General features: G+C 40.0%; 1 protein-coding gene across 3 annotated transcripts; it reads left to right on the top strand.

The window, feature by feature from the left end:
- ccdc30 (coiled-coil domain containing 30) lies at window positions 1-16,145 on the top strand. 3 transcript variants are annotated; one of them, XR_015094001.1, is made up of 26 exons: window positions 1-78; window positions 702-881; window positions 2,524-2,706; window positions 3,343-3,463; window positions 3,712-3,902; window positions 4,744-4,821; window positions 5,249-5,405; window positions 5,578-5,649; window positions 6,290-6,405; window positions 6,480-6,604; window positions 6,737-6,929; window positions 7,125-7,223; window positions 7,881-8,009; window positions 8,095-8,232; window positions 8,589-8,767; window positions 8,884-9,139; window positions 9,306-9,476; window positions 10,179-10,388; window positions 11,228-11,385; window positions 11,484-11,628; window positions 11,913-12,034; window positions 13,034-13,175; window positions 13,296-13,432; window positions 13,579-13,696; window positions 13,776-13,901; window positions 13,992-14,099. XR_015094001.1 is itself a non-coding variant. In XM_086067569.1 (26 exons), the coding sequence occupies exons 2-26, from the start codon at window positions 867-869 to the stop codon at window positions 14,185-14,187; spliced, it is 3,501 nt and encodes a 1,166-aa protein (XP_085923695.1). In that variant the 5' UTR covers window positions 1-78; window positions 702-866; the 3' UTR covers window positions 14,188-16,145. The 3 variants fall into 3 exon arrangements, 2 of the variants coding, with proteins under 2 accessions (XP_085923695.1, XP_085923697.1); XM_086067569.1 differs by having other exon boundaries at window positions 13,852-13,901; window positions 13,992-16,145; XM_086067571.1 differs by lacking the exon at window positions 4,744-4,821 and having other exon boundaries at window positions 13,852-13,901; window positions 13,992-16,145.
- The last annotated feature ends 28 nt before the right edge of the window (window positions 16,146-16,173 follow it).

The following is a 16,173-nucleotide window of genomic DNA, read 5'->3' as shown; positions in this document are numbered from 1 at the left end:
TGCTCGTGGAAGCCAGTTGACTTCGCTTCACGTTAGCACGCCTGTCGTCAACTGTTTGCTCAAAGTTGTCGCTGAATGGTGAGTACAACGTTTCACATCAGCTAGCAAAACACGGCTCCCAAGTGTTGTATTTATTTTCCAAGTGTTCTGTTACCACGGCGGTCGCCAGTCGGACTCCAGAGAGGAGAGTTAGCTGGGTTAGCTTTAGCTCAGCATTCAAACTTTGGAACTCACTTTACCGTCTTGCTAGCACTTAACTACACCGAATGCGTGTACAGTGTCAGTACTACATTAAACCGAACACAGGAATGTTACGTTTTAAAATATATTTTCCGGGTGAAACCACATCTTGGCTGAGCTTGCGTGGGCAAAAGGAATGCAAGTGGTGTGTTAGTTTGCTGGGGGGAATAAAACCCTGCTCCTCCTCGTTTCTAAATTCTAAAAATGTTAGTAAATAAATGAACCCCATAGCATCTTAGTTGCAAGAAGTGCGTAATGTTAAAAGAGGACTTCCAATACACGTTGCCTTTATCATAGAGATTACTTGGGTCTATAAATCTTACTTCAGCATTTCGGTAGATCTGTCAGGACTAATCTCAATCTTCTTAGGCTTTGCATTAGATCAAGTCCTCTTTAGCAATGATCACAGGTTTTGGGACTGCATATTCCTACATTAATGTTACCTTTCATATAATTTGCAGCAACGATGGGGCAGAGGAGGAATTTTGAAGATCACTTTGGAACATGACGTCCAATTGAATTGACTTGCGAAGAAAAATCGTCATCTTGCTTTTTACCCCCATCCAATCACAGAAGCCAAGTTCCATCCCTGCCAGATGCTGCTCCATACAACTTAATGTGTCACCATGGACCACGAAGAGGTAAACATTTCAACTGTTGATGTGCCTGCTTTTAACTGTTTAGGCTGTTGTAATGCATGTAACTGATTCAACTTTTGTGACATTCATTGTATATTTTTACTACTTTTAAGAATATCATCACCTCCATGACTGTCTAGTTACTATTGTATTCTTGTTATCGTGTCATTTGGTTCCTTCCTCCAGTAATATAGAATCGTTTGTGTAGTGTTTAAGTACAACAAGCCCCTGAGACCTGATACACAGCTTGTGACAATATGCTGCATGTCACTGGCCACTCCTGGGGCCTCATGAGGGGCCATCTTGCGTTACACGGCCTGTGAAGTACAGTATTGAGTTCAGCAACAGGTGTTTAGTGTTGGCTCGCCATCCTGAAGTTGTAGTCATCACCTATGTACTCCCTGAAACCAGCATCAGCTCCCCACAAGACTGACTGCCTTATGTTGAACACTCCCCCCAGTGATGTAGATAATATACAGTAAAGTAAACCCCCACTATTCGTGAATCAGACTAAGACATCAGTAAATGACACAGCACCCTCCTAAAACTGTTTAGCGCTGCTTAATAGTTTAAGGAGGAAAAAATATTACAGTCCTATTTTTTTATCCTGTTTCCCGATTTTTGTTAAATAAACACATGATAGAAGATCAGGTAGAAGCTTGTTTTCCGTTTATAAATTTCCAATTTTTAAATGAAAAACGGGAGATGGCTTGTTCTTGTTTAACTGAGACTTCAACACTGCCTCCTAGTGGATGGATGAGGGACGGTTCTTTCCACATATGAATGTTTGTAACTTGCGTGTGATGTGAAAATCATAATATTGAGAACTACATGAAATTTGTCTCTGAAATAAATGTGCGCACCCGCTGATCTACAAATGCATATTAAACAATTCACAAGCAAAATTGAATATTTTCAATTGATAAGTCATGGTAAAATGCACACACGTGTGAATCGCCGATATAATTGTGAATTTGAAAAACATTTTTGTGTGAATAATTTTGAGACAAATCTTTCCCTCAGGTTTTTCCTGCTGATTTTGTTCAAGCATTTTTTTTCAAAAAATTAGTATGAACCATGTGTCTTCTGTCGTGATACATATTGATATTGATTTATCTATCGCACTGCCCTATATGGACAGGCTGTCTCTTAACAAGCCATAAAATAGCAATCAATAACAAGACCTCTGTCAGTTGCTAGCTTGAGCTTCTTTTATATATATATATATATATATATATATATATATATATATATATATATATATATATATATATATATATATATATATATATGTATATGTGATTTGTAAAAAAAAAAAAAAAAAAAAAAAAAACTGGTGCAATAAAATGAAATTAATTTTATATATATATATATATATATATATAGCCAGTTGGCAGAGCAAAAACAACCGGACATAGCAAAAAATGCAAGTAACTTGTTAAACCTACCCAATATAGAAAGGTCTTAGAATTCCAATTGATCACTTCAGCAGAATTTATTAATTCACTATTTAAATCATGTACATACAAACTAGACAATTATAAGTTATTGTATTAGTTTTTATCCAGAATGATGTACTTTTTTTTTTTTTTTTTTTAGTTAAGTGAAAGAATCCTGAAAAATCAGCTTCATCCTTCGTTGTCAGGTACATACGGAGTTGGACCAGATATCTGCACGGCTCCAGCAGGATGGTTTGCCACCAGGGGCCAGTCCGGAGGAGCGCCAGCACCACCTTTGGCGGCGGCTCCTCGACACTGAAGCGGAGCTGCAGCTGTCTGCCCAGGAGCTGCGTACTTTACGCTCCCAACAAGCCAACGAGATGAAAGAGGTGAGACTCTTCTTACTGTGTTACTGTCAAGTTCATTCTCAGTCTATGACCAATTCTGATTGGTTGCACATTATTGGTTTCTGTAGCGCAATTTAATAAAATTTTACTTCATTATCATTGTTGTTTAATGGAAAGTATGTAACTTATTAAAAGATTTCCCGCATCACAAATACACAATTTTTTAATTTTTTTTTACACATTTTGTACTTGCAGTTATGTTCCTACTCACTTTTGTGTTCAGAAATGCACTTTGCACATGTAAATGTTCATGTTTGATAATTTTATCTACCTCTTCGGGTAGGTTAATGTTCAAGGCTTTGAAGTGCAAACCTAGTGGAAGAAGTAGATACTGGTAAGGGAGATCAGACTCATCGCTGACCGGACTACAACAGGGACAGTCCTCTCGTTCACTCAGCAGGAGGGGGGACTGTCTCGCTTGTCCAAACAGCAATGAGTGTGATCCCCCCCCCCCCCTCCCCCCGCCCCCACCAATACCTACCTCTTCCTGTAGGAACATTTTTTGTTTAGTTATTTGCTGTTATGTTTGACACTTTAGGACAGATTCACTAAATAATCTTAATTAGTGAGAGGCGTGCTTTTGTTACTTTTGTTGAAATTTGTCCTTTGGTTTGTGAGGTGGACAACTATGTTGCGCATATACGTGGCCTGCTTCAACAGCGTGAGTGCATAACAGCTGGCTATGAAAGAGACAATGAACAACTGCAACAAGAGCTCGACCACATCAGACAGCAACAAGGTGAGACCATCCATTCAGTGAACATTCACTCTTTACAAAAAATCTTAGGGATATTCAGCTTTCAGGTGAAATTTCTGGATTGGCCTGAAAATACGCTATAACCTTTAAAGTTGAACTAAATTTTACCTTGACTGAACTTTTGAATGCATGTGTCCAACTGTTCAGTGTTTCAGTACTATTTGCAGAACTTGCTCTTGTTCTCTGTGAGTCTTATTTGCCAGTCCCGTTCGACAAAACCTGTCTTCTAGAGATTCAGAGCAAGGAGCTGGCAGAGATGTTGGCGCAGGAAGACCTTGGCGAGATAGGCTTGAGCAGCCCAAGTGAGCAAGTGGCTTACCTACTGGTGGAGAGGGCAACACTCCTGGAGAGGCTCGAGGCTGCCGAGAGAATGCTGGAAAGGCAGAGCTTGTCGAGCAACGTAAAGGATGTCCCGATACAGGTGAAGAACACACTACTTGTAAGTTTTGCTAACGGCCTGTATATTTAGTGACTCTCTTACACACACCCACACACAGTTGCCAGGCACTAAAAACATTATTGTTATCATCAGCTTATTTTTATGGTGCATAACAGAAGAACCATTTAGAATACAGTCCAATCAATTTTGAAGTAATGGAGCCGTGACAACCAAAGATAAAAAATCATGCAACCAGATGACACAATTTCACTGTAATCCTCTTAAGTGTCTCGTCAGATTGGAGCTTTTTTGCATGAAATCTTAAAATGTCTATGATGTGTGATTATATATTAACCAGCATTTCTATTCTTAAATTAGTTTCTTTCGTTTGCATTTCAACAACTCTGAGCAGTCACACACTCAATTTCAATTCACAATTACTTGTTAATCTCTGTAAGTGGGTAGATGTGTATGTCACGTTTATGGTTAAAGTAAACATCTTTGACCAATGAGTGGAGGTGTAGCCAGCAGTCATCTGGGGCCCATTATAGTCTTGAGTAAAAAATACATGTAGTCCCCTCTTTTACTTAGAATAAATTGTAAAAAGTTTTTTATCTTCATATTTTACAATATCCTGTTGTCTTGAGGCTCTCAAACAGCATTTCTCAGCATTCAAACACGATTTGGATCCTATTAAGTGTGTATGTCAAGAATCACATGTCTTTTTATCAATGTGTACAGGCGCAGATACCTCGTGAACTTAGCTAACTTCTTCTGCTGGTCAAAGAAACTAGTGTGGAGCCTCCCTCGGACTTCTTTTGTCATTTTTTAAATTGTATTTATTGTTTGGCGTGCTGCTGTACACGTTGGTCTTTGCTCTCAGCAGGGTTCATCCCAGACTCCATGGAAGAAGCTGTTTGGGCTGCGCAGGTCTGCTCAGAACAAAAACAATATTACTCCTGTAGGTTCCCCCTTCAAGACTAACTAACTCAACTAACATACGTATGATTTAAAATATCCACGTGAGCAGTAGCTTTTGTGGCTTATTTCACTGTGGCATTGCTTGTTACTACTGGCACCTGCATGACCACAGTAATGGTTTTCTCACTAACACGTCCTTGTGAAGTATTTTATTTTGTAAGTGATGGAAACTGATGGGCTGCAGGGGCACGTCGCAATCGCCAGCATGAGAACTGTTTGTTGTTGCACTTGTGCAAGTCAATTCTAATACAACATGTTATCTGACAGCCCTCACTACTTTGCAGGCGTGCAGTGATGATGAACTCAATCTTCAAAATGCATGTCTCTGACAACAACACCCACTTTATCTCCTCCCAAGCCTGATGTCAAATCCACCTGTCGTCAATGCCTATCTCGTCCAACAACAGGCACGCAGTGAGGAGCTGTGCCACGAGCAAAATGAACGGCGGCGGCTGGAGCGTGACTTGGAGGAGGCATCGAGCAGGCTGGAGATGGCTCATCAGGAAATCCGAAGGCTCAACAATGAGCTGGATGTGGCCAAAAGCAACAGCCTAGACCCCTGTGGTGTGTTGCAAATACTCTATGAATTGCATTTCAACATGTGCGGATTGTTCAGCTGCTGAGCAAATGTACCTTTCTCCAGGCTGCTTGTATTTATAACTGTTTTGTCTCTATAGTCCTCTTCAAGCAAAGGAAGTGTATTTGTACCTTACAAACTAAAATGTTTTCATCTCAGGTTCTGAGCTTCAGGAAACACTCCAAGAACTAGAAATTCTGAAGAAAGAAGTGGACAAACTGAAACAGTGCGGTGAGATTGTGAACATTTTGTAACTGACATTAAGCTCCCGTAGCAAGATAAGCATTTATTTATACTTTAGTATTTTTCCTTGATCTGTTGCTAAATTGTTTTATACTGTATAGTTTGTATTCGTGAGAGTTTAATATTATTTCATGTAAATGTTACTAGACAGCAAACCATTTTTTGGGGGGCTGGTGATTATTCTTTGATCTTGTAAATAATGAATGTTATCAAAGTAATACTGTATATCAACAGTTTAACTAATATGTATACAAGGTATGACACAAAAATTCCAGGACTGGTGTCACAAAAGATATACAGGTATTCCCAATCCAAACTACAAACTTAGAGTAAAGCTGATGCTCCTCCGCATCAAGAAGAGACAGATGAGATGGCTATAGGGCATCTACTGTATTTAGGATTGCTCCTGGTGAAGTGTTCTGAGCACGTCCCACAGGGAGCACGAGGCTCCGGGGACAACCCAGGACACGCTTGTAAGAATATTTCTATACCACTCATCACGACTCCAGACAAGTGGAAGAAAATAGATGGATGATACCAGTCCTGGAACTAAATTTGGAAGAAAGAAAAAAACATTGGTTCAGTTGAATTACCCTTGCTGTGTTCATGGTGATGTCATTTTCTCCAGATATGATGAAGCTGCAACGGACCAAAGAGCAAAGTGACATACTAGATGCTGACAACCGAAGTCTGAGGAAGATGGTGTGTTCTTTAGAGTCTGAGAAGAAAAGTCTTCTTGAGCAGGTTAGTATTATAGTGTACTGTATTGTTATAAATCTATTTAAATTGAGATTATACAGCAGCTTGTGTTTGTCCAGCTGGAAACAAGGGACACAGACCAAGATGCTTTCCTGAAAGAGGATGTCAGGCAAAACTACAGTTGCAGTGAACTACACAACATGTCTGGCTTTTCAACTAAAGAATCTGATTCAACTCACAAACGGTAAAAATCAACTCTTTAACAAATGTCTCTCTGTCAATAGTATTATATTGACTCATCAATATTCAGCTGTCACAGTAACAGCTGGCGCTGCTGTAAACAATTCAGGAATTGCCTATCACCATTCTATGTCAGCTGTCATGCAGTGATCGAGGACAGACAAGTTCAGGTGAGAGAGCTGGAGCGTCAACTCCAAAGGCTACGCAAAGAGCAGGAGGAGCTTGAGGAACGGAACGAGGAGCTGGAGGCTTTGCTCGGCGAGGCCCAGAATGCCAGCAAGGATGAGAGGCTTCGAAATGACGGAGAACTGGAGGGACTACATCGACGGGTAACAAGCTGCATTAAATCCTCCCTGCAAAATTCTGTATTCTGTTATAATGATGGTTAATATTTTAACGGACTTAGTGGAAGGTAGTCAGTTTTCCAAGTAATGCAAGTCCTTTAGTTAATGTGAGAGACTTTAGGTTGGCGTCTAGGGCCTTTTCCTTGCAGGGTCAGTAATAGATGTGAATTGATTATGCAGATCAAAAACCTTGAGGGAGAGCTGAAGAAGCAGGAAACTCAAGAAAGGCTGTTAAAGAATGGCGAAGAGGTCAAATCCACAGAATCCTTCTTACAGCTGGTAAGAAACACTTAATGTCTGTGTGACAACAGGTACATGAGAATGAGTCTCATTGTGGCTTTTAAATATACTTTCCTTTCTGATTAGAACAAATATATGAAAACTTAACATTTAAAGAAACACATGACTAAGAGCTTATTTTAATTGATCTGTTTACAATTTCATTTTGAGGACCTACAACATTGTAATTTTTATACTGATATTTTACAATTGCATTCTGTAATGAGGACATGTACATACAGTGTATTTGGTTGTTTCTTTGTACAGGACACTTTTGCATAAAGCGGCAAACATCATTTACTGAAAAATTGTGGACAGTGTAAAAAAAATAAGTAAATAAATAAATACCCCACCGATGGTACAACAACAACAACAACAAATCCTGGATCCAAGTCCAAAATTCAACAGGGTGTTCCTCTGCCTCATCCCTTCACAAAGTTTAATGGAGGGACAACATGTAAACATTTGTGTAAAAAGTGATGAACTTACTTGTAATTAAAGGTTAAAAGTTGAATCAATACTGATTATGTCAATATACCCTCTCGCATAAAGTTATGGAAACTGTACAAGGTTTGAATTAAGACAGTTTAGTGTAGAAAAGTTAATATTGTAGTAAAACGAAAGCAAATGTGTCATGCTTTTTTGCTGTATATCAAGCACCTACGGGACAGTGGGCCAGAGAGAATGGCTTTGCTGGAAGCTCGTCTGACAGAGGAAAAAGACTGGAGGAAACAACTAGAGCTAGACCTCAGTGCAGCTCAGGCTGCCTTAAAAAAAGACAAGGAGGTACATGGCTTTATTGTATTTATTGTGTTTTTCTTACTGTGTAAAAATTGAAACGGAAACTACGCATCTTCTTATTCCAACCAAGGCTTTGCAGATTGGCGAGAGAGAGCTGAAGAAGTTAAGACTTGAGGTCAACAGTCTCACGACTGAATGTCAACAAGGGAAAACTCTGATCAAGGGTCTCAACCAGGTCAAGGGGGAAAAGGCAGTTCTGGAGCAGAAGGTTTGTCAGCTGTTGTCTTTGTACTGTAGAGTGGTCTGAGTATTGCTTTATTTTTTATTTATTTTTATTTTTACAAGGAACTGCAGTAGAACATAGCCTCCCACCTAACCTTTATAACTGACCCATCTGTTCAGGAGGTTGCATGAGCACAGCATAACCTGTTTACAGGCACTTCCTCCAAATTCTTTTTTTTTATAAACTAACAAATGGACACCAGGACTGATATATCATTCTATGCTAAAATTCACATACTAATTTATGATTGAGTACAAAGTTATTTTAAAACAATCAAATCAGCATTTGCATTGAATATTTAACATAATATATATTTCATTACCATGCTTATAATATGTCAGTTAGCCCAGATGGAGCGAGCTCACCGTCGACTCCAGAGTGAGGTGGAGCATCACAAAAACAGCAATCACACCCAAAGGGACCTGCAGGATAACAGAATACAGGTGGAGCAGCTGCAGGAGCAGGCTGACCGGCTGACCAAAGAACTAAGCAGCCTTCAGACAGAACACAACACACTCAGGTTGGTGGAATTTTAGGTATGGCTCGCAAATGCTGAAAGTAGAGAAAGGACTGGCAACGTGACAGGATGGCTCAGCAAAGCTTTCTTGTTTGCCTTACATATATTGGCTTGCCCAGAGATGAGATGGCCTCTGAGCAGCGGCAGACTGCTGAGCTGCAAGCCAAACTGAGCGACAGCATCCAGAAGAAGCTGGAGGTTGAAGGGGAAAGAGAGAAACTGGAGCTTGAGATTCAACATATTAAAAAACAACTTCAGCAGCATCAGGGACATCTCTGTTTGGTTAATGAAGCACTTAGCAGCAACCTGAAGTCACGTCAATTAGACTCAGGTTTTGGTCCAGTGGAGAAGACCAAAGAGAAATGCTTGGATCAGGTAACTGCATTGAATTTCCTCCGCCAAAGCTGATAGTTATTTTGATGCGATAATGAACGATTCATATCAGATCATAAAGAGATCTTTGATCTCTGATAAAATCTCGCTAATAATGCATTTGTATGATTTTCATCTCAAGCATCCATGTCTATCATTCTCTCATTAGTCCCTGAACATAGTCCTGAGTCAGACGGCAGAGGAGGCTAAGCATTTGAAGCAGGACCTGCAAAGAGTACAGAACCTTTTCACCTCCGCAGAACGAGAACTGCGCTATGAAAAGGAGAAGAACGTGGACTTGAAGAGGCACAACACCCTGCTGGACAATGAAAAACTTAAGGTTGTTTTTGTTTTTGTTGGACAGCTATTTCTTACCCTCGGCCTGGGATTTTTCAAATTTAAAGTTATTTTTACCTGTGACAGGCCCCACACATAAAAAAGAAAATCAGGCAATGAACAGTTTTGGTCATTTTGTGTGTAGTCTGATACGATTATCTCAACACAGAGTACCACACGCATAAAGATCCTGCTTAAGCACCGGTTAACCTCCGTAGCTGGTCTCACAAACGCAAAGACGAGAAGACACTTCTGAAATTCCGGGTAGGCTCCGATGGTTGCTTAGTGTTTCTGAAGGAGCGAAGGCAGGAGCATTGTATAATGGCGATGATAAATGATGGCTACATTCCGTTCATGTCACAATCCACCGAGTGAAACAGCTTTAGTGTAGTTGGCTTACCATACACACGTGAAGATTTTTGATCGCAAATATTAAACACGTTTAATATTTCAGCTTGTCAGACCAACTCATTTTTAGCCCCGTTCTCGGGATAAATCCACTTTTAACATACCTCAGACAAGGATAATCTTAAGGATCATCTCATAGTACACAAGATTATCGGATGTTGGACATCCTTGATCGGAAAGTGGCAAAATCAGGACAAATACAACCTGATTTTCTTTGTGTGTACCCACACTTACACTGTAGAATGCAGGAGTGACACATGCAAAGAAATGTTGCTAATAATAAAATTGTCTCCTTTAGCTTTCTGCAGAGCTGAACCAGGCGCAGACCAAGCTGGCCCAGGTGGAGCAGAGTCTTCAGACTCAGATGGCCGGTTCAGAACGTCAGCAACAAAGAATCAGAGAGCTGGAGCTGGAGCTGGCACGCAATTCAGCCAACCGCAGCGTCACCAACAGTCTGCAAGAGGAGTTGCAGGCCGAGAGGGCACGGGTCATTACTGCTGACAAAAAGGTAAGTGTGCGTCCGATTTTTGGATCACTATATTTTGCAAGACAAATAAAGGTGATTGTGCTGATGATGGGTAAATCTAGTGTTGGGTTGTTCTATTTGTTTGTTGGCTCAACTTTCTGTCCACAATTTTTAATTTCGATTTTATTTTATGATGCTAGGGATATTATTCTTTAAAGTATATTCTCATATACTTTTCATGACACATTATTATAAAAAAAGAAGAAATTAAGATACGGTATTTTTTTTTCACTTAATATCCTTAATAATGGGTAAAAAGCTTTCTGTTAAATCTACCAATTTGAAAGAGATGGACAAAGCAAGGTAATTAGGTCTGATCCAGCATAAAGTCTTCAATTAACCTAATATGAATATATATTTTTTTTAATGTGGGAGGATGCCAGAGTACCTGGAAAAAACCAACGCAAGTATCGTGAGAACATGCAAATGCCAAGATTCAAATCCAAACGTCAGAAGTGTGAGGCACATATGCTAACCATTTTTTCACTCTTGCTGCCTAGCACTAATTTTACAGGGAAACTCATTTTTAATATGTCTAGATGCTTCAATCCCTCTCATCAGATCAGCTTATTTGCTGGGCATATCTACACTTATATTACACTTTTCCCCCTGGATCCAGAAGATCTGGATCTGGGTCCTTTCAGCTATTCAGAACCTTGCGTTTCACTGCCGATAGCTCTGCTCTTTAAGAGCTCATTTTAAAATTTACGTCATCGGTTATCATCATCTAAAAAGCCATTTCTGTCTGGTGTTTTTAGTAGTTTTAGGTAGACTATGAGCAGCACCGGTTTGTTGTCAGTTGCATTTGATTGTAACGTCAGGTCGTGGAGCTGCAGCAACAGCTCAAGACGACGCAACACCAGCTGCGCTTGGAGGAAGCTCGAGCCAGTGAAAGCATTCGCCTGGAACGGGACAGCAGAGATCTATCTGACACCTTGTCCTCCTTGAGAGCCCAACAACAGGAGGACCACATCAAAAGGTCCTAACAAAGTGCAGGAATGCCAACATAATGCCTTGCCTTGTCATTTATCACCATAACTAAACTGACCAGGCTCATCCTCCATATGTCTTTTTCAGGAAGCTCTTAGAGCAGCGAGAAGAGGAGCTCCAGCACCAAGTACGCTCCCTGAGGTTGAAGGAGGCTTCGCTCACCAGAACTAATGCTGAACTCGGCCACCGTGCACAACAGATGGAGGCAGAACTTATTAAGGCCCGAGTGGAGGTACGGAATATCGTCATTCTATTGATCACTGGACCCTCGAAAGAACTGTGCTTGAAAAACATGACCTACAACTAATGACAACTATAGTCCAAAAGTCAAACAAAATGTCACCATATTAATTTTTTTTCATTCATCTGTTTTGTTTTTATTCCATACTGGGATCCCAGATTCACCTTTATTACTCTTGTACCGCATACTCTATGCGCTCAAGTGTGTCTTCTTGGAGAAACCTAATGTGTTTTACGTCCAGTTCAGACTGATAAAAATGCTTATTTGTTTTTCAGATAAGAGATGACCAAGCCTGTTGTCGCAGACTGAAGGATGATCTAGCAGCCAGTCAGCTGGAATGTGACAGAATGCAGGGAGAGCTCAAGCAGGTTTTCCTGCAACTGAATACATACGTCAGGTGAGACCAAAATGTTGTTCTTACATGGAATGCAACATTATTATGGAGGACCAAAACTGACAAAATTAAAAATAAATAAATGAATATATATATATATATATATATATATATATATAAATGAATAAAAGTGGGGGGAAAACCAGATATAAAAAAATAATAATTAAAAATGACAGGATCTTTGTGCAGTTTGTCACTTTTTTTTTTACTCACGACTGTCACCTCTGGCCCAAAGCGTAACTGCAACATATGTGTCAGGCTCATTCATGGTGCGCGTCCGAGTACGCGCACGATCTCAAAGCGACAGCCACAGTTGAAGACATGACCTCAAACGAGGTAAGAAAAACTCTGCCCCTCCCCAAAGAAACTGTGGAGTGTGAGAGTCCGCACAGGAAGGGGAGATAAAAGCTGATAGGTAAAGTCAGAGTACAACAGTCTTCGTAGTCATTTGGGCATTGGTGGAGCATGCATTATTTAGAAAAAGTATAATAATAATATAAATTTAAAAAATTGATTCCTAAAATAAAAATTCATATAAAAACAAATGTGGAAATAAATAGAAATAAATATCAATTAATAAATAAAAAACTCTGCTTTCACATTTATTTATTTCATGCTGCAGACGTTCTGTTAGGTCGAAATATTACTCAATTGAGGGGGCGTTCCAAAGCGTGTCTTGGGTGGGACTCCGCCGTTGCAAACTGCCTTTCAATAGTCGAGTGAGCGGGTCGGCGAATAAGGTGGCGACAGTTGACAAGATAGTCGCCCATTGCTGGCACTCTCCATGCAAGCTGGCAAGACTACCTTTTTTTTCACTTTATTTATTTATTTATTCCTTCATTCCTTCATTTTTTATTTTGGCAGTTTTGGTCCTCCATACATGATCGATTTTTCGCAATGCACATTTTTACAGCCATATAAGATCATATTGTGATGAGTCATAGATCTGAGATGTCAGATGGCAATACTTCATGTTAATAGCGTCATTGCAACTCCAACTAGGAAGTACAATGAAAAACTGAGTAGACACAAGACGAAACTACATCAGGCCAAGCAGGTCTATCTCCAAGCCACTGCACAGCGGGACGCCACCATCCAGAAACTGGAGAATGACTTAGCCCTGGCCAGCAGTCTCTCAAACAAGGTCAAGTGTTATGCTGTCACATGCCACTATCACGTGTGGCCAACTTAGAAGCATGTCCTCGTTTAAACGTACATCATGAATTGTGTAAGACTCAAGACAAATACCTACAAAATCCTACAGGAAAAGGAGAGCATCCAGAATGTGATGGAGGAAAATGAAAAGCTTCTGGAGGAGAGGAGGCGGCTCTTGCTGAAGATAAGTGAGGCGGAGGAAGTGGGCAGCAATGGCATGAGGGCAGCATCCACCGTTCAACACAGGTGTCAGTCTGACCTTTCAACAACATGCACATATTGACCGTCCTTGCCATTGATAAGGACTTCACCTCCCTTAAAGAGCAATTATGTGGTGGTGGTGGTGGTAGTAGTAGTTGATAAGCACACACTGAATGATGTGTCTCCCCAAGGGTCATCGTCTTAGAAGCAGAAAACGTGCGACTACAAGATCAAACGCTGAGGCTGTCCAATCAGGTCAGCTCCTTGGAGCGTGCCTTGAGGAACGCCCAGTCCTTCAACAACAATGAGGTAACACACACTTGTGTGTGCTCACACTCACACACAAACTAACTGTCTTCACCCCACCTCTGGTTGTCGAATTGACCAGCCGAAGATGCATGTGTCAGCGTGTCTATCCTCAGCTTACAAAGACTTTTAACACATTCATGATCTCAATTGAACAGACTTCCAAGAAAGTTCTTTGTGACAGCATCTTGCAAACATCAAACGTAAGGTATGAATGTAAAAAGGGAGCGGAATCATTATTGTAATTGCCACGATTCTATCACCAGACACATGTCTCACATCTGTGTCCATCCACTAGCCTCACGTCCGGTTCCTATGACCCCTGGGAGTTATTGGAGGCAGTCTCCCGCACCAAGTTTGAGCATGTATCGGATGGCACGCGAGCATCTGTCTCCACGCAGCAGCCATCAGAACAAGGCTACCTGAACCTCGTCTCGCCACTGTTTCCTCCTGACACTACCCTGGGGAGTCCAAATAGCAGTGATGATGCGTGAGAGGCACCAAAAGACAAAGGGTAAAATATAGATGGAATCAAAAGACTAGGATGATGATGATGATGATGATGATGATGATGATGATGATGATGATGATGATGATGATGATGATGATGATGATGATGATAGCATACCAACAGAGGTATTCCACTGCAGTTTGTGAAAAGGGGGTATTACAAGATAGGACAAAATACATCAGGCCAGTGAATGTTGAAATTATATTTGACTGAGATGTAAAACAGCACTTTATCAAGCATTTCATTATGTTTACATTTAGGAAAATGTAGCTGTTGGATGTAAGTAAATTGTTTTGTTTGTTTTTTAACGACAATTTGCAATTTTGTGTTATTTTTGCCAATGTTATTACATTTATTAATAGCAATAGACTTTTGTCGGTGTAGTTAATAGTTATCTATCAATGCCATAATATGCACCAAGCAGCCACAACATTATGACAACGTACACAATATAATGATAGCCAATACAAGAGCTACGTCAAATATTGTGTACAAATGTTTGTAGCGTGAATCTGTAATTACCATATTTTTCGGACCCGCTCCGGAGTATGAATCGCACCAGTCAAAAAATACATCATGAAGAAAAAAAATCTATGTTGTTCCGGAGTATAAGTCACATTTTTGGAGGAAATTAATTTTAAAAATACTGAGACCAAGAACAGTAGATCTTGGACTCACACCGAAAATCTCCGTTCCACAATCATGGGTGTGTACGCTCCGATTGCACACAGCTTCCCTCTGATCGTTTGGAAACTCAGAGCGTTATTCAAATGTGCATTTTGGTTATTCAGAGTGGTCCAAAAAAGGAATGCCAGAGCCCATTGTGGCAGTACAGATGGAAACAGTTCAAGCATGAGCTTCTGATTCATGGGAGGGGAGCACGCTCTGACCCTCAACACACACATACTCTCAGAGTGGCGTTAAGGATATATGTTTTCTTTTTGTTTGAAATGGCTTACCTTAACTACTGAGTACTGCTTCGCCAAAAGTAAAATAGCTTTTTGCTACCATAAATCTTGGGGCGTAAGAAAGCTTTATGCTCAACTAGCAATACAATGCATCACACTTTAGTTGCCATGACTACTACTACTATTACTTATATTTCTTCTACTATTTTCTTTTGTCAGTTCAGGCCACCAGTAGTACTGCACCAAAAGTTTTTGTCAACACAATAAAATTTTGGATGCCAGTCCAAGCTGTAATTTTAGTACACAAATTGCATCTGAGTATAAGTTGCATAACCAGCCAAACTATGAAAAAAAAATCCAATGGGTGTGATTGCATTCTCGTTATCAAGCAATTTTCTCGTGAAATCAGGAATCAGACCCAATGCATGTAAATGATCTTTGGTGTCAGTGCAGCCGGAGATTTAGGGCGGCCATTGTCAAGGAGACAAGTTACAGTACGCTACAGGTAAAGTTCTGTTTTTAATTGACACATTTAAGTTGCTTTGTAAAAAATATTTTATGTAGCTCTTTATTGTGCAGGTGGTCATAATGTTGTGGCTGGTCAGTGAATAACAGGTCTCGCTCCACTGCTGTTGCCACTTCAGTATTGATGATACTAAGCTCGTTTTAAACGTCAAAAGAGAAAGTGAAGGCTTTTTTTTTTCTGAGTTTCCAAGCATATGATTTATTTGTTCATTCTTGGGACACTTTGTGAGAAAAGTTATTACAGTAAACCAAACTCTAAGAGTGAGGTTTGTTTTGTACTATCACATCACCATTTGCATTTATTATTAACAATGAAAAGAAACTTTTGTCTTAAATGTGCCAAAATGACAAAGTGTGACTTTGTCTCGCTGCTGTGTGATGTGGTTGATAAATAGATGTGTGCATGAAACTCAAAAGAACCTTGAACTTAGTATTTTTTTACACAAATATTGTCATAAATAAAGAACTTACACAAATTTGCTTTTGCATCTTGCTCTGCATGCAGACAATCTCCATTTCAGCAAAACAAGCAGACT

This window comes from Leptonotus elevatus, chromosome 2 (genome assembly GCF_054856555.1).
Source record: "Leptonotus elevatus isolate MCC_2025b chromosome 2, RoL_Lele_1.0, whole genome shotgun sequence".
Taxonomy (NCBI): domain Eukaryota; kingdom Metazoa; phylum Chordata; class Actinopteri; order Syngnathiformes; family Syngnathidae; genus Leptonotus; species Leptonotus elevatus.
Note: the sequence above shows the minus strand (reverse complement) of the source record. Positions and strands in the feature narration are given on the sequence as shown.